At 40.7% G+C, this 21,958-nt stretch overlaps 1 protein-coding gene and 1 long non-coding RNA gene across 3 annotated transcripts in view; one reads left to right on the top strand and one right to left on the bottom strand.

Moving 5' to 3' along the window:
* Positions 1 to 16,531, bottom strand: part of POLB (DNA polymerase beta) — a 24,887-nt gene extending 8,356 nt beyond the window's left edge. The window contains exons 1-10 of one of the 2 annotated variants that reach the window (XM_061404600.1): positions 16,296 to 16,531; positions 15,923 to 15,980; positions 12,987 to 13,053; positions 9,594 to 9,668; positions 8,926 to 8,984; positions 7,120 to 7,169; positions 4,602 to 4,653; positions 2,767 to 2,821; positions 2,597 to 2,669; positions 517 to 587 (exon numbers count right to left, since the gene is read on the bottom strand). In XM_061404600.1, coding sequence (XP_061260584.1) covers positions 517 to 587; positions 2,597 to 2,669; positions 2,767 to 2,821; positions 4,602 to 4,653; positions 7,120 to 7,169; positions 8,926 to 8,984; positions 9,594 to 9,668; positions 12,987 to 13,053; positions 15,923 to 15,980; positions 16,296 to 16,356 — 621 coding nt within the window. In that variant the 5' untranslated portion in view covers positions 16,357 to 16,531. The remainder of the gene's footprint in view (positions 1 to 516; positions 588 to 2,596; positions 2,670 to 2,766; positions 2,822 to 4,601; positions 4,654 to 7,119; positions 7,170 to 8,925; positions 8,985 to 9,593; positions 9,669 to 12,986; positions 13,054 to 15,922; positions 15,981 to 16,295) is intronic. The other variant, XM_061404601.1, reaches the window with a different exon arrangement.
* LOC133240057 (uncharacterized) lies at positions 16,496 to 21,958 on the top strand. Its single transcript, XR_009734085.1, has 2 exons — positions 16,496 to 16,711; positions 19,709 to 21,958. It is a non-coding gene; the product is annotated as an uncharacterized LOC133240057 (long non-coding RNA).

Genomic DNA, 21,958 nt, shown 5'->3' with positions numbered 1-21,958 from the left:
CTCTTAGCGACCCCAAGGACTGCAGCCCACCAGGCTCCTCTGCCCATGGGATTTTCCAGGCAAGAGTACTGGAGTGGGGTGCCATTGCCTTCTCCATTTAAAAGGTATATATTTCAAAATAAAAAACATTTGCCTTCATGGGTCTTCTAATAGAGGTAAAGTTTCTTAATACAATATTTTTAATAGCAAAATATTTCTATGTTAAAGCCTGAACATTATACTGGATATTTCTAAAGTATCTATGCTAGGCAATAAATGATTCTGGCAGTATCTTACTAAATCTCATCTCTTTCAAATCTCAGGCTGTTCTGTCAGTTCTCTGTGGAAAAACAACATGCATTCCTTTCAACAATTTACTTTTTGCCTTTCACAGAATTCAATCAGTACAAAATGATTCAACTGACTTTCAGAAAGATTAAAACAAAAACTCGTTCTGAAAATACCCAACTGTCTCTTAGAAAATGATATTCATTGCTGTGTAAGACTGATCACCTTTGCCTATAAGTTCAGAGGTACCTGTTTGGCTGACTCAGAGGTAAAGCTTGGATGGGTGAGAAGGACATCCATGTCACCACTGGACTCTGCACCTGTAACAGCAAAAAACATGCATGGAGCTCCCCTCGTAAACGTATCAGTGAGGCAGATATTGAACTGAGGTGACGACACATAGACATTCTTACTGCCTAACTTTCTATTTCACTGTGTTTCACATTCAGAATTAGTTAAAAAACTTCAACTTTCTGTCCAAGTATTCAGGTTTATTGATGTAAACACCAGAATCTCAGATAACAACAGTAAATGACATTAGATATGCATTGTATACAATTAGTTATGTTATTAAAAATGCAGCTAAGAAATTACTCAATAATGATAACAATAAATATAGCTTTAAAAATACAAATAAATTTCTAAGACTCTCAAACAAACAATATAACTCTGTATTAATCAGAAAATTCACTTCAATTCTTACGAATGCATTCATTTAAAGAATACTGGTAACCATTACTATTACGGCATCATAGATAAGAATACTAGACTATCTGAGCAGCTGCCCAGAGAATTCCTGACAGTCTATTACCACTTCCTAACCAAAACTCTAGAGGTGGCCATGGATTTAGTCAGACATCTATTCCAAAGTTTATATAAAGTTTTTCAATTTCAACTTTGTAAGATAATAGGGGTAAACTAGGTTGGATCATAAAGAAGGCTGAGCACCAAAGAATTGATGCTTTTGAAACATGGTGTCCGAAAGACTCTTGAGGGTCCCTTGGACTGCAAGGAGATCAAACCAGTCAATCCTAAAGGAAATTAGTCCTGAATATTCATTGGAAAGACTGATGCTGAAGCTCCAATACTTTGGCCACCTGATGCAAAGAGCGGACTCATTAGAAAAGATCCTGATGCTGGGAAAGATTGAAGGCAGGAGGAGAAGGGGATGACAGAGAATGAGATAGTTGGATGGTATCACCGAATTCAAAGGATGTGAGTTTGAACAAGCTCCAGGAGATGGTGAAGGACAGGGAAGCCTGATGTGCTGCAGTCCATGGGGTCACAATGAGTTAGACACAACTGATCAAAAATAACAATTTTAAATTTCAGGTTACTCTTCCAAAATTTTGGATTGAGTGGTTCTTACTTTGCTCATATTCACATAGTAAATCAAGATCTAAAGAACCTGGTTGTTTTGAGAACTGGTTTTAAACTGGTGTTCCTGAGACATTAAACTTTGATTCATTATAGAAAACTTTGAAAACTGAAGTAAAACAAGAAGCAAAAACCTACCCAAAGCTTCACTAGCATCTGGCCAGACAACAACTACTAGTACTTAATACACCTAAAATTATGTTATGTGAGTGCAAAGTCACTTCAGTTGTGTCTGACTCCTTGTGACCCTATGGACTGTATGTAGCCTGCCCTTCTCTGTCCATGGGATTCTCCAGGCACGAATACTGGAGTGGATTGCCATGCCCTCCTCCAGGGGATCTTCCTGACCCAGGGATCAAAACCATGTTTCTTATGTCTCTTGCACTGGCAGGCAGGTTCTTTATAATATTATAATAAAATTATGTTATAAATTTTATTAAAATTGGTCATCAAAAAAGCCCATGCTGGACTTCCCCAGTGGTCCAGTGGTTAAGAGTTCGCCTGCCAATGCAAGGGACATGGGTTTGATCCCTGTCTGGGAAGATCCCACAGGTCATGGAACAACTTAGCCGTGTGCTACAACCACTGAGTCTGCACGCCTAGAACCCGTGCGCTGGGACAAGAGAAACCACCGCGACAAGAAGCCTGCTTGCCACCGGGAGGGGCTGCCACTCGCTGCAACTATCGAAGGCCACGTGCAGCCATGAAGACCCAACGCGGCCCAGAAACCAAAACAGCAGGAAAAAACCCACCCTATCATAAAATCAGCATGAACTTCCTCTCATTTACTCATATATTCCCATTTATACACAAATAAACTTAGCTAATACTATGAGGTCTTAGCAAATCTATGAAGTAAAACAAGTTACATCTTTTTAATCCATGTTTTTTGTATACATTAGCCAATTTTAACATCAAGGCATGAATAACCTAAGATTAGGAAGTATGTTACCTCTTCTGAAACTGCCACAGACTGTAGCAATGTATTCAGAATCCACTTTTTTAACTTCACTTAGTACAATATCCTAATAGAAGAAAAATTAAGTTAGTATTCTAAAAATGGCTTTTCACCAAGTGAAATTCTAAATTCTAATTAAAAAATATAATTCAGGGCACTCTTACTTGCATTTGTAACATTTCTTCACGAGGAATTCTTTTCTCAAAGTCCTCAAAATATCTTTAAAGACAGAATAAGTAGACAAAAGATTTTTTTGTAAAATTTAAATCTTAACATTAAACTGTTTACTTTATCGAGCATCTTTATACAAGCAAATATTTAAAAAATCAAGATGAAAATTCATTAACAGTAAAATTGTGGGGGGTGGGGAGAGGCAGTGTGAGGAAAGGTTTACTCCTTAACTTGGATCAAAATCCTTAAGTGTCACACTAACTGATATTGCAGATATTCCATTCAAATTCATTTTAAATAAACTTCACATTTCAAGAGTAAATACATATATTTAAGTTAGTATGGATTCAAGTTAGACTGCTCCCTACCGGCAAATTCAGGGATTGCAATTTACTGCTTTTAAATCCAAAATACTTGTATAAATATTTTAAAATATGATCCTACAATATGGATGAACTGAGACATTATGCTAAGTGAAAGTTAGTCACAAAAGGCCAAATATTATATTATTTCATTTACATGAAATATCCAGAATAGCCAAATCTATAGACACAGAAAATAGAACAGTGGTTGCCAGGGGCTGGGGGAAGGAAGGGCAGCTAGAGAGAAATGGAGAGTGACCACTAATGGTTTGGGCTCTTCTGGGGATTGACTATAGTGATGGTTGTACAACTCTGGGAATATACTTAAAAAACTCACTGACTTGTATACCTTTATGTGGGTAAAGTATATGGTATATGAAATGATATTTCAATAACGTTATTAAAACATTGTTGTTGTTCAGTCACTAAGCTGTGTCCGACTCTTTGCAACCCCATGGACCCCAGGCTCGTCTGTCCATGGGATTTTCCAGGCAAAAATAACTGACTGAGTTGGCAATCCAACTGAGTGGGTTACCAACTCCTTCTCCAGGAGACCTTTCCAGACCAGGGATCAAATCCACATCTTCTGCACTGGCAGGCAGATTCTTTACCACTGAGCATTATCTTAGTATTAAGTAACATCCAAGAATGATAAATAAACTGTTCAAAACCAATTCTCACAACAAGCAAGTTCTTCAGAAGGTGTCCATTTACTATGTACGTGCAAGGAGAATGGGAACCGCATCATCCTGATGTCTCACTGATTTGAAGTTTTGGAAGGTCAGGATAAATTTTCAAATATTGTGCTAAGCCATCATCAGGCAAGTTCAGAAAGTTATTAGGACTGAATGGCCAACAAGACAAGATCAGAGCAGATACAAGCTTAGGGTAGATATGGCTAATGTACTACATGCTATAAATAGTTAGAAAGGAGGGGGTTCTGTATTTCACACCTGACAAAGAAATTACCCATGCTGACAGATGACATGTCTACTAGTTATTCCCATTCTGTTATTTAGGTGTTTGGGTTTTTTTTTCCTATTCCTTTTTTAAAAACTTAAAGTGTTTCACAGTCATGGCCCATCTTCTCAGGCAGACTAAAATTCTTGAGAGCTACACTGAACCTGTCTGTACCCTAACTTCACGCAGAGTGCAGTACTTTCAACAATGTATGCAAGAAATAAACACCCTGACTGACTGACACCCTCCATTCTGTGTATTTTAAGAGGAAGTTCTCAGCCAAAGTCAAGGGAATGAGGGAACCACACACACACACACACACACACACACACACCACGTGTGAATACAAGGATACCTTCTACAGGAGTATGCAACAACCTTAATGTTTCTGAACAGTAAAATGATTTGTGTTTAGCTAAGTCTGAAGACTTAAGGAGTACAGAAGAATGGCTATAAATTTTTTTACTTTTACACTTCAAGTGTCGAAAGAAAATTTGCTATCTTACTTTAGCCCAATTCGTTGATGATGGTTCAATTTATCTTCATTTTTTCTGAGATCTGTATAGAAGATAAATAAAGTTAAGGTGCTAATTTCTGGGAAAAAAAACATTTTCCAATTTTTTGGGGAAAAATGCTAAATTCAGTGATCCTTTCTTCAAAGGGCTACCTAGAGAAACACTGGAATGACTTTGAAAAGACAATGAAAACAACTTTCAGATACTAAAGACTCGATAAAGGTGACTTCAAGTCAATGTAGTAAAACCTGACAGTTGATTTCATAATCATTTTTATTTACTGAGTCAGAATTTCAGTTATAGTTATATAAAACAGTACATAAAACATATCAAGATTACACAAACTTTCACTGAGTACAGCAAAAAGCAGCCTTGTAAGGACCTTCTATTGTTGTCCAGTCGCTAAGTTGGGTCCAACTCTTTTCAACCCCATGGAGTATAGCTTGAAAGGCTCCTTTGTTCATGGGGTATTCCTGGCAAGAATACTGGAGTGGGTTGCCATTTCTTCCTCCAGGAAATCTTCCTGGACCAGGAGTTGAACCCATGTCTCCTGCACTGGCAGGTGGGATCTTTACCACTGAGCCACCAGTGGTGGCCACCACCCTTCTAAGGACTTATATTGCTTAATTTATAATTAACAGCAGCCACAGAAGTTCATTCATACTGTTCATTTGTTCATTCACTCTTTCAGTGAATTAATACTCTTTGTGTACTGATTTGTGCAGCCACTGTGCTAAAAATTCTGTTGAAAGGAGTGGTATCACTGTCATTTTTTAATCAGAAAAACTGTCATGTCTTAAACTGAAAGTGACTCAGATCCATCTGGATGGTCCCTTCATGGGTATGAGCACAGGCAGGAGCCTTATTAAAGAAATGAGAGGATAAGTATGATTCAGAAGCAATGCCTATGGTTGCCCCTGGGCTTTCCTAGGGGCTCAGTGGTAAAGAATCTGATCGCCAATGCAGGAAACACAGGTTCAACCCTTGAGTCAGGAAGATCCCCTGGAGAAGAAAACGGTTACCCACTTCAGTATTCTCGCCTGGAAAATCCCAAGGACAGAGGAGCCCAGGGGGCTACAACACATGAGGTCACAGAGTCCAACACAGCTTTACCAACTGAACAACAACAACAAAATGGTCACCTGATGTTCACAAATTCTCTCTGGAGATATAAAATGGAGGAAGATAAGCACCTTTATGACACATTGAGCATGGAATATTTATCATAGCTTTGTGCACACAAAATCCAAGTATATGATTGAAAATGCAACAGAAATAGAGTTTGTTATATAGAGAGATCCAACAGCTATTACATTATGTATCTGTGAACAGTGAAGTAATCTAAAACCATCACTATAGATCCTTGACACTCCCAAGTGATGCAACTGAATACCTCTGAGGAACAAACTCTTGGCCTCCTTAACCAATATTTTACTCAGATAAATGATATATGCCACACGCAGAAAAGCACTAACCCTCCATGAGATGCAGATATAGAACAAGTTCACTCTTAGCTGTGAGATTCACACAAATTCTCAACTTAATAGTATGACTGATTAGTCATACCTTTTGAGAGTCAGTTATTATTTTTAGGGATCAAGCACTTTACTAAGTTTTTATAGACATTACTGCATTAAATCACATGAGATACTACAAAACTATCTTGTAGCTGAGAACCTGGAGCATCACAGTCATCTATTCTAAGAAACTGGTGGAAACTGGATGCAATCCCAGGTCAGTCTCCAAAATCTCTGTCCACCTAATCATTAGGGTTGCTTATAAATAGTTGAGCCCACAAATATTTATCCCCAAATGCCAGAGATGGACTGTAATGAATCAATATAGTACATACCCTTGAAAGCATGAAGAGATAGATTATGCTTAAAAGATTGCTATATTAGGTTTAAGGAAAATGTTTTACAATTACTTGACTTCTATTTTTATCACTTCTTTGAAAGCAAAAATTCCTTCAATAAGAATTACAAGCCTCTTAACAGAATTTTTCTCAATATACATGACTTGGTTTTTAGGCTGAATGTACAGGATTTCCATGGTCTAAAATTTTATTTTAAAAAAAAGCAATTTAAATCATCTAAAAATCTGCAAGTGAAGTTAGTATCTTTAAATCAAGACGCCACCCCTTGCTCTTCTTGATTTTCTTCTGAATTATAGAACAAAACACAGTTAAAATGGGAATACAAACTACATTTTACATCTATTCTCTACTGTATAGTTAAAAAGAAAATCTTATCATTCATATCTCCCTGCAGTAGGAAATGACAACCTACTCCAGTATTCTTGCCTGGAAAATTCCATGGACAGAGGAACCTGGCAGGCTGCAGTTCATGAGGTTGCAGAGTCAGACAGGACTGAGGATTGAGCATGCACATCATTTGTATCTACTAATTGAGAAAGGTTTTTTTTTTTCCAAGTTTCAGTTTGTTAGAGCATCACTGGTCCTTCAGGACCATATCTGACCTGAAAGTAGAGACCAACTGTACAGACTCACCTTCTAATGTCTTAATTCCTTCATCTACAAACTTCCTTGCAGCAGATGGACTACAAAGAAAGAAAAACATCATCTCAATATCAAGTGAAACTCAGGATCCTTATAACAAATAACCAGTGATATCGTCTCTTGTCAAACATAAAAGTTACTGGTGAGCTAAAAAAGACCTGCTAACTATTGTGTGGTTACTTTGTGAAAGTCGCTCAGTCGTGTCCGACTCTTGGCGACCCCATAGACTATACAGTCTGTGGAATCCTCCAGGTCAGAATACTGGAGTGGGTAGCCATTCCCTTCTCCAGGGGATCTTCCCAACCCAGGGATCAAACCCAGGTCTCCCACATTGCAGGCAGATTTTTTACCAGCTGAGCCACCAGGGAAGCCCAAGAATACTGGAGTGGGTAGCCTATCCTTCTCCAGGGGATCTTCCCAAACCAGGAATTGAATTGGAGTCTCCTGCACTGCAGGCAGATTCTTTACCAGCTGAGCTACCAGGGAAGCCCAAAAGCCCAAAGTGGTTACTTTGGTAATGTTCAAATCCTTGAAGCCTTAATCTAGGAAGATAGTCATGAACTTAGACATGAAAAAGACATCCAAGCAGCTAGGTGTCATGACACCTATCTACTTTACTCATAAACCAGACATACAGGCCCTTGAAAACTATTCATTCTTGCAAATGAGATTTAATAAGGGCTTATTATGGGTCAGATACTCCTCTAGGTGCTGAAACTACTGCAGGAATAAGACAAGTAAGGGCCCTGCTCTTACCTATTGACACTCCAGTAGGTAGACAGAGACAATAAAGAGATATATAAACAAAGAAAATACCAGGTAGATGAATTAGAACAGGGTACTATGACAGAATAGCTGGTCTTCTTTAGATTGGGTGATGAGGGAAGGCCTCTCAGATGATAAATAAACTGAGATTTTAATGACAAAGAGCCTTGGTACAGAAACTGTGTGGTACAGAACCTGATATTCATATCAGGAAGGCAACACGGCACAGAAATAATAAATCTGAATTGAAAGCTCGGAGACCTGGGCCCTGATTCTGACCCTGCCACAGCTACCTCAGTTTCTGTACTCAGCTTTCTTGCCTGGAAAAAGAACAATGTAACAGACACTCTGTAAAACAAATGCTAACATTTTATACTGTTAATTGTTTTGGGGCCCCAAAGAGTTATGCTCCTTTTCTATATACTAGGTTTAGGAATTTAATATATTTTAAATGAACTTTTATGGAAAATGCTGCCATTAAGAAACAATCATCATATACCTATGCCTCAATCCATCATGACAATAATTAAGTAAAGTGTTAACATTTTGGTGTCAATCTTTACTCTATTGAGTATCAAATTTAAGATAAAGGTGCCTCCATTAAGAAATACTTGACTGCTTGTTTGAAACTCATATGCACTGTGCTACAGGAAAAAAAAAAAAAAGGCATTTTAAATGTTTAAGATAAATATAACCAGAGAGGCAGAAGAGACATAATTTGGAGGGAGTGATAATATGCCCACAGAACAAGTGCTAACGGAGCTCAGAGGAAGGAAAGAGTATTTCTGGCTGGGGACTCAAACTGGATTCATCAGGGAGCTGACAGGTCTTGAATGGCACTCCTAGAGTCAAGGCAGCAACTGAAGAACCAGTTTCAAACATGTAAAGTATGGAAGAGCGAAGTACGTGGGCAGAGGCACAGAGGTGGCGAGGCACAGGTTTTAAAGGGAAACAGCAACTTCTTTAGTTCAGCTGACACACAAAAAATTAAACCAACCCTATGACTGTATCTGCTTAAAAAAGAATTCTTACCCAATGCCACTAACTCGAGTCAGGAAATTGATGGATGAACTCGTATCATCCTGCCGAATCTTTAAGGGAAAAAAAAAGTCTAACAATGATTTAGGAATGCTTTGAAGACTCAAACGATCTTACTAGAAATACACTAGTCTGCTTAGAGACTTATTAAGGGCCATTACATTTGCCTGGATAACCCGTGCAGAAGTATTCATGTACAACCTCAGTGGTTACAAGTGAGTAAGGAAGCAGACGAAGATGGCTCATTTCTCATTCATCCAATATTTTTTAAAGGCTTATTCATAAAAGTCCAGAAGTGATACAATTACTATCATCAGAATAAAATAAAACCATAAAAAATGCTTGGGAGGATTTAAGGATTAAAAACTCTAAAAGATAACAATCGCTTAGTTTAAGTTTATAATCTCCCTTCTAACTGGTAATGAAAATAAAGAAATAATCCTTTTACAGAGGGTAACAGTCTCTTAAATGTCACATAAAATAAGTGAACATTTTAGAGGAGCAATATTTAAAAGTTAAAATACAGGACACTTAGAGAGCCATAAACTGCTCCTTCCTTAACCTACGGAGTCTCATGGAGGGGGATGATATCACCTACTCTGCAATGGTGCTACATGATAGCTGTCATAATTATCAAATAAACAAATGAGTAAAAATTTTACCTTTTCCAGTTTACGCAATTTTCCAGTAGCTAAAAACTCATCAATTTTTTCAGCAATTTTTGTTCCTACTCCAGGCTACATAGAAAATAAAAAATACAAAAGTCACATAAATATAATGCTTACCAAATCCCTAGAAGATAAAGTAAAAAATGAGAAATGAAAAACCAATGACCATTACATGATCATTTTCCAAAGGACACAGGTAATTGAGCACCAGTAAAAAAATATATATATTCTCCCAAAGACAAAATGCTTAAATGACTGCCAAATGAAAAGCCCTATTAAGACAATTTTAAATGACTTTCTTTTTAAAAAATTAACTTTTGTCATAGAAAAATTAGAAACTACAGAGCTGAATAAAGAAAAATATTAGCGTCATTTGTTAATTTCATCACTCTGAAAATTAAAATAAACTATAATCTTGCCACTTAACATCTGCTATATACTGACTTTTTTGCAGTCAGTATATACACATACACATATATAGACACGCAAAGTTACCTGTGTATGTATATTTACAAGTGTATATATATATGTGTGTATATATACCTACTTTTTTCTTACAAAAATAGAATCATACTGCTTTGTAAAGTGCTTTGACTTAAAACTACATCATGAACAAATTCATGTACCAATAAATAAATATAACTACAACCACTTTAATGACTTCGTAGTGTTTCACTCTACGAACGTATGATACTTTACTTAAAAATGCCCTATAGGAGAACATTTGGATGGTTCCAATTTCTGATATTATAACAATGCTGTTGTGGACTTCCTTTGGAACAGAGGAAGCTTTCTCAAGCTTCTGCATACCCCAGCACCACCTGGGGAACGTGTTAAAACACAGCATGCCATGTCCTGCCCTAGAGTTTCTAATGCAACAGACTGCATTTCTAACAAGTTCCCAGGCAATGCAGAGGCTGCTGGTCTGGGTACCACACTTTGAGAACCAATGCAGTGAACTGCACAGGCCAATGTGACAGTGACCAGCTCCATGTGACTACTTAAGTTTACATTAATCAAAATCATAAATTCCTCAGTCACATTAGCCACATTTTAAGAGCTCACTGGGCTTCCCTGGTGGCACAGTGGTAAAGAATCTGCCTGCCAATGCAGGAGTTGCAAGTTCAATTCCTGGGTTGGGAAGATCCACTAGAGAAGGAAATGGCAACCTACTCCAGTATTCTCGCCTGGAAAATTCCATGGAGAAAGGAGCCTGGTGGGCTACAGTCCATGGGGTCACAAAGAGTTGGACACGACTTTAGCGACTCAACAGCAATGAGAGCTCATTAGCTCAATGTGACTCACGTTCAGTAAATATATACTGCACAGCACTGCTCTAGAATATAAGCTCTAAGACAGCAGAAATTCTATCTTTTCACTGCTTTATCTCTAGCACCCGGATGAATACCTGGCATACAGATGCTCAAAATGTATGAGCTAGTGAATCCTTGTATAAATCTCTCTCTACTGGTTTCCTCAGGATGAACTGCTCAAAGTGGAACTGCTGGGACAAAACACACACACACACACACACACACACACATTTTGCCAACATTCTGCCTCAACATCCTTCAGAAAAGCTATAAATAACCAACACTTCAATCAGCAATAAATGAGTATCTTTCTCCCCACATTTGTCCACACTGTATTTGATAATTTGGTGGGCACTATATAATTGAATTTGCAACTTTGATGTACTAGTGAAGTTGAACTTTTCTTCATGTTTATTGGTCCTTTTTAGTTGTGTTCAACAATTATAACATGTGCCAGTTATTTCCTACTGTCTCTTAGCCTGAAGTTCACCCTTCTATATTCTTAATTGATTTAACGTTTAAATAAATGTCCAAAGACCACTGAACGCATAGTCAAGCTCTGAAAATAGCAAACATAGGTAGGAGTAAATAAAAGAAGTAGAACAAAAAGGGGAAACTGCTAGCGTTTCTCATCTCCTAAAGCAAAAGATACACATAGATCTGAAGCAATTTTGGCCTAAGTTACTTTCTAAACCAAACATTAAGGAACAAAAGGCAAAACTCTCATTCTGGAAATTTCAGGTTTCTAGGTTACTGAGAAGCACTCACATGTGCCAGAGAGTAGGTCTGTGCTTTTTAAATTAACAGTGAAAATCCAGTCTTATGCAAAAGGAATTTTGGGTATTTCTACATTTTTGTTAGAGATATATCATGAGCTCAGATTTGGGATGAGATGTATCAGAACTTGTGAAAAGTTTGCCTCTAACAAATGAGCAGGCTATCTGCAATTACCATAAAGAAAGAAATTCAAGGTGATAGAAGGGAAGCACAAGTGGTAAAACTGGGTCAGTCCAAGAGAGAAACTCGGAATTAAAGTCCAAGGTATTTAAAACGTGTTAGGCTAGTCTGTCTGGTTTACTGAAGTTGAGAACTGTTAATGGCACAGGGATTTAAAAACCCCGAGCACAACTTGTGAGTAATAAACAAAAGGTGGACACGTGACACGTAATCACTGCGGATCTGTCAGTCATAAGACGGGTAAGATTGATGCTAAGGTTATAACTCTGACAAGTGAAAATAAAAGAGCAGTTATCGGTCACACGCTACAGGCTCTCATGAGAAAATCAAGGACAGTCAGATACTAATACCTAAATTCCAGAGGGCTTTCGTGAGACCTACACAGGCAGGTAAAGAATAAAAGAAGGTGGCAACTATCAGAACCTTGACTTCTCAAAAAGTCATGTCAGTTTGGCATTTTTAACAACAAATGCATAAGATATGGTCCTTAATCCTGAGGAATTTACAATCTTTTATAAGATTTACAATCTTTTATAAGACTTCCCTAAGATATTGTTAGCGATGTTAATGCAAATTACCAAGAGATGCAGGTAAACCTCTAGAAACTGTGACACTACCAGCTTACAAGGTTTCATGGAAATTACAGAGAACTGGGCTAAATGCCATACTATGCAAAGGGGCTTAATCATGAGCTTATTAGTAGTAAGTAAGATCTCCTTGGGAACAGTAACTCTAACTCACAGAAATCCCTATACGTGGGCATCAGAAGGAATAGCGAATGAGCAGATGTGCTAGTACCAATCTGTCACCACACTCTTCTTAAGGACTAACTCTCAAGCTGAAAATCAATGTGAAAATGAACACACATATACATGGCAAAGTAAAAGAAAATTGTAATTACATATATTAAAGAAACTTTTTAACCCACACCCTCCTCCAATAAACATACCCGGAGCTTGGAAAAGTATGCTTGAGATAGCATTAATATTATTCCAAGAAAGCACTGTAATTTGCCTGTTTGGGTCAAGGGCAGTTTCAGAGGCAAATTTCATTTTGTGGGAAACCACCAAACTGGTACATGTGTGAACTCTTCGATCAACTTGCTCACTAAACTTACCAGTTTCTTAGCTTCCGCTCCACTCTTTATTTTGTGTGGGTACTTTGCTATCACAGATGCTGCTTTTCTACAAGGGGAAAAAAAAAAAGGAAAACCAATTAGAAATCCAGTGAGGCAGTTAATTTTTCTTACACATACAAGCAAATAAGCAGCTTAAACTTTCACCAAGATAACTAATTTCCCACATCTGTGCAAAACTTAAAAAACTCAATGAGCTGACAGATCATCCACATCTCTAACTTTTAGAAGTATCCTGAAGATCCTCGCATTTGAGAATAACACAAATTTAATCGTATATGTAAAACTAGGGTGATTTAGGAAACCAGTAGGCTTTCCTTTTGGGGATTAAATGGAAAATATCATTGAGCCTTTTTAAAAAAATAGCTGTGCTGTCCTGTGCTTAGTTGCTCAGTCGTGTCTGACTCTATACATACATATATACATTTATACGCCATGTGCTAAGTCACTCAGTTGTGTCCAACTCTTTGTGACCCCATGGACTGCAGTCCGCCAGGCTCCTCTGTCCATGGGGATTCTCCAGGCAAGAATACTAGAGTGGGTTGCCATGCCCTGTTCCAGGGGATCTTCTCAACCCAGGTATCGAACCCCGGTATCCCACATTGCAGGCAGATTCTTTACCGTCTGAGCCACCAGAAGTGAAGCGAAATGAAAGTCACTCAATTGTGTCCCACTCTTTGCAACCCCATGGACTATACAGTCCATGGAATTCTCCAGGCCAGAAAACTGGAGTGGGTAGCCTTTCCCTTCTCCAGGGGATTTTCCCAACCCAGGGATCGAACCCAGGTCTCCCGCATAGCAGGTGATGTCTTTACCAGCTGAGCCACCAGGGAAGCCCTTAAAATAGCTAGTTTTTAGAAACTGTTCATAATAATCTTTCATAAAAAGTGTGCAGCCAGTAATATTCAAACTAATATTCGTATTACATACTAATACATACCGAATACTAGTAATACATACTAAACTGGCTTATGGAGGGTTATTTTAAAATTCATGGCTTAAAGCTGTATTCCCGTGTCCAGGTACCAGTTGTTTTTTCATCGCTCTCGTTTCAGTTCCACTTAAAGCACTGACTTGTGATCCTTGCCATCTCTACACGTACCCTGTTCAGTAATGTGGTGACAGACTGGGTCCACCCTGGGAGCTCACTGACGGTATCCTGTCTACCTATAATTTCAATGCTAAATATAGATAAGCACTGATGCCCGTACAGAGCAGCACTTCTAAGTGTGAAGCGTAAGTACTGGATAGTCTTTGGACCTTCGTTTTTCATTCTATTCTAGCACATGTAACCTTTAGACCTAGATTTCTTCTGATTTCTCTATTAGCATATTACTGATAATGAGTCTGGAAAGGTAGGTTGAGTGCAATCTGTGGATGAAATTGTTTCAGCAAAGATAAGTAGTTCCACATAATTGGCACTATGACACAAAGCCTGAAAGGGAAGAAGGGTTAAATCATGAAAGGCCTTTTGTATGCATGACACTTTGGGGCTTTATCAAAGGAAAGAGAAAATGTTTAATTATTTAATGTGGGAGAATGACAAGATCAGGTAACTATTTTTCCAGAGAATACTTTGGCCACATCAAAAGAAACATGTATGGGAACTGAGGGGTGGGGAGGAGCCTTCAGGGGTGTAAGGCATCACCTGCTTTTCCAGACTTATTTCCCACTCAGACTACATCCCGTAAAGAAACTGAATTACTGACTCCCTAGAAAATGAAATACCCCTCATGTCTCAACGCCATGGCTCATTTTGTTTCCTTTCTCTAGATTGTTCTTTCTCTCACTTATCTCACTTATCTTTCACTTTGGGCTCCTTCAAGACCAAACACCTCCTCTCTGAACCTGCTAAGACTTAAACAGAATATAGGGCTGGATATCTAATTTTCAGATCATCAAATGTGTGGACTACAGTACAATTACTTTACCTAGAAATTCACAAGAGGTAAAGAAAGGAAGTGTAAACAGTTTTTAGTTATGTTGAGTGGGAAGGAAAGAAGGAAGATGAGTTTAGTTTCGAAAGGAAAGAGACAAAGGTAACATAGGCTTGAAAACCTGGAGAAAACTTCTGTGAGCACAGATCTGGAGTTACAGACTGGTATGCAAAGCCAAGAACGCTAAGACTGCCAACTACAGAAGTGAGACAAAAGGGCAAAGGGCATTAAAAGGTAAGAAAGAACAGAAAGTTGTGCCATTGTGGAAGTCAAGGTGAACGTCACTGAGAGTTCAGTAAGATGCGATGTGGGTGAGAGGCTTTCAGAGAAACGGCAGGAAGGAAATCACAGTGCAATGAGATAAAGAATGGCTGGGGATGCAGAAAACCAGACAAGGAACACAGATTCTTCAAGGTTAACTGTAAAGTGGAGAAAGGAGAAAGGTGCTGGCTCAAGGGCTGAGGAAAATGAAGAAGACTGCTTTGTTGCTCTTAAGAGTTGAGGGACTGGACACGCTTCCCGGTTAAGGGTGCAGAGGCAGATGGATGGGGCATTAATGGCCGGGATAAGGGCCCTGGTGAAATGGACAAGGATGGGATCCAAAAGGCGACAGAACACCCACTGACCAACCAGATGGAAACATTCCCTTGGTCCACATCCATTTCACAACACAGGCCTCACTGTCTTTCATTAGGGCTTGAAATCAAACTGCATTTTCAGTAATTTACATTTGTTGATGGGGAAAAGTACCTATTAACCTATTTTCAATCAGAACTGGGAACCAATCAAAACGGATCCTAAAGAGCTCTGCCAATTCTCCCAGAAATATCGCAGGAAGGTGCCACCAAAGTCAATACCCTCAGTTCTTGCTTTTTTTTTCTCCTCCTGCAGATGGTTCAAATATCCACGGGGACCCTCAGCCCCGTCAACTGCCACACATTCCAGAACGCATGCTACCAGACAACGCTTGCACCGTCCCACCTGTAGGCATTGTATTTGTGGATAGCCTGGTTCACGTTCTTCTCAAAGTTTGCGAGTTCTGAAAAGGGAACAAGAGGTCCGGGTGAACAAGAGCCACGAGTAAACAAGAACCGAGTTTCCTGGAAGGAGGCGTTAACAACCTCTTAAGCACCAGTGATCCCCCGCGGGCACACCAGGTCAAGGCAGCCCAAGCGCGACTCGAGGGTCCCCAGCAGCGCTGACAACCGGACACCGGCGGCGGAGCGAAGGCCGGCACCGAAGACCCCGCGCTGCGAGCGGCCGACTCCTCCTGGGCTGTCAGGACGGCAGGGAAGGAAGGGAAGGCGGCGGGAAGGCAGCAAAGGAGAAAGACGGCGGCGCCCGCCGGACTAACCTGTGAGCATGTCGGTGATGCCCCCGTTGAGAGTCTCCTGCGGCGCCTTCCGTTTGCTCATGGCGGCCTGCGCCCGAGGACCACGGAGAGCTCACCGCCCAGGACAGCCCCCTGTCCCAGCTCTGAGGAGACGCCGGGACTCGCCGAGGCGGGCAGGACCAGCCCAGCGGCGGCAAAGCCACCGCGACCGGCTGAACAATGGCCGCCTCTGACAGGGGGCGCGTCGCGCGGCGCCTGAGTGACGTCACGACCTGGGGGCGGTGCCAGGGCGGGACTAGAGGCTTCCTCCGAGCCCTGTGGGTGGGGGCGTGGTTAGGAGTGGGGCCAGGGGCGGGGCTTGCACGGCGAGCCAGTAAAAGGAACCTGGAGTGCTCGGGACCAGGAGGAGGAAGCCCGAGGGGAGCTTCAGTGTGGAGGTGGGGTTCTGGGTGCCTCGGGATTATAAGCCAGTGGGGTTTCTCTGAGAAGGCCAGGATTCCTGACGTAAGGCGTTGGACCTGTCTTCCCGGTACCTTTCTCTGCAATCCTCCCCCTAGGAGGGGAAGTCGGGTTTTGATTCTTAAGTCAAAACTTCAGATGATGGGATTATGTAAGATGATGGGGTAGGATACACACCATCTGTGTATAATGATGAGTTACCGAATGCATCCCGTGCTTTACGTGTGAGTAGGGGCAACACCAGCGTCAGACTTACTGTCCGATGCTTGTGTGAGCCCGCGTTACAGAGGGCTTCCGGTAAGCCTCCTGCGGGAGCCGGGAACAAAACCCACGGATCCCAGGACAGCCTCCCACACCAGACTGTTTAGCAGATATGCCAACCAGTGTCCAAGGATATTTTGTTTTATTCCCCTCCATTTGTGCTAGGTGGAGAAGGAAATGGTAACCTACTCCAGTATTCTTGCCCGGAGAGTCCTATGGACAGAGGAGCCTGGTGGGCTGCATCCATGGGGTCACAAAGAGTCAGACAGGACTGACCAAGTAACACATTTGTGCTAAGGGCCAAAGTGAAAAAAACCACTGACAATCCCTTAACCTAGCTAATGAGCAATGCAACTGCCAAGTCTGCTTGAGAAGTGAAAATGTGACATCAGCAATATTTTATTTACAAGAGTAACTCCTGAGGTTCATACTCAGCGGTCAATGCCAGGCAATTGCTCTCTGTATAAATTAAAAACTTAACAAAATGATACATCAACACTGTAGCAAAATCTGAGAAATGTATAAAAGGAGACTAGAAAATAATTAACATCAATGAAGGAGAGGCAATGGTAACCTTCACTCCAGTACTCTTGCCTGGGAAATCCTATGGACGGGAGCCTGGTAGGCCGCAGTCCATGGGGTCGAGAAGAGTCAGACAACTGAGCAACTTCACTTTCACTTTTCACTTTCATGCATTGGAGAAGGAAATGGCAACCCACTCCAGTGTTCTTGCCTGGAGAATCCCAGGGACAGGGGAGCCTAGTGGGCTGCCGTCTACGGGGTCGCACAGAGTTGGAGCGACTGAAGCGACTTAGCAGCAACAGCAGCAGCAGCTTATCCTTGGCCTTTAAACTTTATTCTAAGCTTCTCAACACCTTAAGTCCCTTGAGAACATTTAGGTAGTCTCTATTCTCCTTTTTCCTATGCAATCTCTATTCCAGATTTTATTCCTATTATTTTACTATGAAGGATGGTTATTTCTCATGAAAAAAAGCTTGTATTCACCTCTAAATGATGAAAGTTACAAGTTTGGGAACTTGTGAGATCACTGTTTGTGTGTGTGTGTGTGTGTGTGTATATATATCATATATATATGATATATATATATTTTTTTTTTTAATCAGTTTCAGAAAACCCTAGGAAAATAATCAGTACTCGGGACCAACCTTATCTTCTTGGACCAACCAGTAGCATTTGACCCACCAGGTCACTGTCTTCTTGCTGTAGTTTGTCTTTACTGGCTTCTAAGTTAGTCCGTGCTGTGGGTTTTCCTTCTTCTTTGTTCTGCCTTACTCACCGCTCCTTAGCGGTTTTGTATGTCTGTGCTGGTTCCCGGCTTCCCCTCCACCCATCAACCACCTTCTTGGGAAAGTGCCTGCGGTCTTGATCCTCTAACTGGCTTTTCCACCTTGTCCGGTTTTAAACGCCCTTTTAAACGCCATGTGTCCCAGCCTGGCACTCTGTGATGACCTAGAAGGGTGGGATAGGGCATGGAGGGAGTCTCAAAAGGGAGGGCCCTGGCACCTCGAGGCTATGAATACCTATTAAGGGCCAGGCACTGCTCTGGAGTCTGGGTATATGGCAATGGACAGACCGAGTTTTTTTTTTTTTTTTAATTGAAGTTTATTTACAATATTTTGTTAGTTTCAGGTACCAGCAAAGTGATTTGGTTATATACACATGTGTATATATACATATAATGAAATATATATATATATATACACACACATTCTTTTAAAATGTGTATACACACACACACACACACACACACACACACACATTTGGGGACTTCCCTGGTAGTCCAGTGGTTAAGAATCTGCCTTGTAATACAGGGACACTGGTTTGATCCCTGGGCCAGGAATTAAGATCCCATATGCCACAGAGCAACTAAGCCCGAGTGCTGCAACTAAGACGATGCAGCCCAATAAATAAATATTAAAAATATATCTATACATACATTCTTTGAAAATATAAATAATCAAATACTTTTTAAATATATATACATTCTTTAAAATATAATCAAATATATACTGTAAAAAATCTATACATTTATATAAACATTCTTTTAAAATTCCTTTCCATTATAGATTATTACAAGATATTGAACATAATTCCGTGTGTGTGTGCTTAGTCGCTCAGTTGTGTTTGACTCTTTTTGACCCTATGGACTGTGGCCCTCCAAGCTCCTCTGTCCATGGAATTTCCTAGGCGAGAATACTGAAGTGGGTATTTCCTACACCAAGCGATCTTCCTAACCCAGGGACTAAACCCCACATCTCCTGTGTCTCTGGCATTGCAGGTGGATTCTTTACCCACTGAGCCATCGGGGAGGCTATATGACAGGAGTTGTTGTTTATATATTTTATATAGGGTACTGTGTATCTGTTAATCCCGTTCTTTGTGGACATTTTTAGGCGGGGCGGGGCGGGGGGGCGGGTGGAGGGACAAATAAATATATCCGATGGTAGTAAGTAGCATAAAACAAAGAAGACAAAGACCTCCAGGGCAGCCCTGGGAGGTGGGGCAGGGAGTGGGTACCAGGCAGAGAGGCTGGCCAGGGGAGCCCTCTCTGATGAGGCCACCGATGCAGAGAGATGTAGATGAAGAGGAAGGGACCCCGGATCCCTTCTATCCACATTACTGTGCAGTATCCACTTTTCATCGCCCATCACAACTTGTTTTAAAAATGGAATATTTCTGTTACTTTTAAGTAGAGAATCACAGGTGGAAAAATGGTCAAGCAGGTTCTCCTTGCTTCACTTACGTGGAACCCAAACATCAAAGCGATGAACAGAACCAAGCTGGTACGAATGATGATCAGGACTTGATTTGGCTATTTTGAGCATGCTGCCTGTCTCGAGTGTGGTATAATATTGATTGTTCTCAATTAATATCTCGATTTGATTGCTATAAATTTCAACTGGTCTACCCAACTGTGGAGCATCATCCCGTGAGAAACCTCCAGCACAGAACTTCACAAACCACTTTTAACAAGTTCGATCAGTCAGAGCCCATTCTCTATACACTGCACAAACTGCTTGTGTTTCAGATGCATTTTTACCTTTAAACAATAAAGCATCATATGTTGAAAATGTTCCTTTTTTCTTCCATCTTCAATATTTAAATGGCCACATGAAAATTCAGCAATCGTGGTAAGTTTTTTTTAATGCGTGATGATGTGACAGCTGTCACAGTATGACGTAACAAAATTATTTTGAATGAAGTTAAAGACAACTAAGTGCTGCTGCTGCTGCTGTGCTGCTGCATCGCTTCAGTCGTGTCCGCCTCTGTGCGACCCCAGAGACGGCAGCCCAGCAGGCTCCCCCGTCCCTGGGATTCTCCAGGCAAGAACACTGGAGTGGGTTGCCATTTCCTTCTCCAGTGCATGGAAGTGAAAAGTGAAAGTGAAGTCGCTCAGTCACGTCCGACTCTTCACGACCCCATAGACGGCAGCCCACCAGGCTCCTCTACTACAGCCATCTTACAGAAAAAGACTGAACGGACCTTTTGGCCAACCCAATACCACTAAGGAAAAAAATGCCATCAACCAAATGGCACAATATCATAATGCTAATCCCCTATGACCAATGGATGAGTCACACCAGCTCTTGTTGCTTTGAATTTTTTCAGCTCTTCGGAGGGACCTGGCAGTCTCTCTCACCTTCAATTGCGTTGCCTGGCACATGTGACTGACGGTCCTTTGGCTTGTATTTCATTGACAAATGGTCTTGCCTTTTTTTGGCCATCCTCTGTTCTTACAACCCATAAGAATTTGGTGGTTACTTTGAAAGAAAATGTGGAATTATGGTCATAATGAGCACTTTTTTTTTGAAGTATAGTTGGCTTACGATATTATACTAGTTACAAGTGGACAACATAGTGAATCACAGTTTTTAAAGATTAAGTTTTATTTAAGGGGATTACAGAATAATGGCTATATTCCCTGTGCTGTACAATAGCTCCTTGTAGCTTATTTTATACATAATAGTTTGTACCTTTTAATCCCCTATCCCTATCATATCCCTCCCTTCTGGTAATCACTAGTTCGTTCTCTGTATCTTTCAGTCTGTTTCTGTTTTGTTACATACATTTGTTCACTTGGTTGTTAGATTCCACATATAAACAACAATACAGAGTATCTGTCTTTCTCTGACTTATTTCATTTAGTATTAGCATATCTAGGCTCATCCATGTTGCTAAGCACTTCTTGCATGTACTTAGAACATAGTCCTAAATGTCCACATCACTCACAATCTTTCCTTTTCCATCATTACCATCTCTGCCTCTTCTCCCCAAACTCCCCCCTCACCAACATCTATCCACAAAACTGGGCTTCCACCTCCAGGGATCTTTTGCTGTTAAACTTTTTAATTTTAAAATAACTATAGACCCATGGAAAGTTTCAAACAATTACAAGATTTGCAAGAAGTTGCAAATACACTATAGAAAGATCTCACGCAAGATCCACCTGCTGCTGCTAAGTCACTTCAGTTGTGTCTGACTCTGTGGGACCCCATAGACAGCAGCCCACCAGGCTCCCCCGTCCCTGGGATTCTCCAGGCAAGAACACTGGAGTGGGTTGCCATTTCCTTCTCCAGTGCATGAAAGTGAAAAGTGAAAGTGAAGTCGCTCAGTCGTGTCCGACTCTTTGCAACCCCGTGGACTGCAGCCTACCAGGCTCCTCCATCCATGGGATTTTCCAGGCAAGAGTACTGGAGTGGGGTGCCATTCTCAAAACCAGGGAACTGACACTGAGTGAATGTGTGTGTGTAGCTCTACGTCACGGTATCACATACAGATCTATATAACCACTGGGGCTTCCCTGGTGGCTCAGAGGGTAAAGAATCTGCCTGCAGTGTGGGAGACCTGGGTTCAATCCCTGGATTCGGAAGATCCCCTGGAAGAAGGCATGTCACTCCACTCCAGTATTCATGGGTTTTCCTGGTGGCTCAGACAGTAAAGAA

This window comes from Bos javanicus, chromosome 27 (genome assembly GCF_032452875.1).
Source record: "Bos javanicus breed banteng chromosome 27, ARS-OSU_banteng_1.0, whole genome shotgun sequence".
Taxonomy (NCBI): Eukaryota; Metazoa; Chordata; class Mammalia; order Artiodactyla; family Bovidae; genus Bos; species Bos javanicus.
This window is presented reverse-complemented; position numbering and strand designations above follow the sequence as displayed.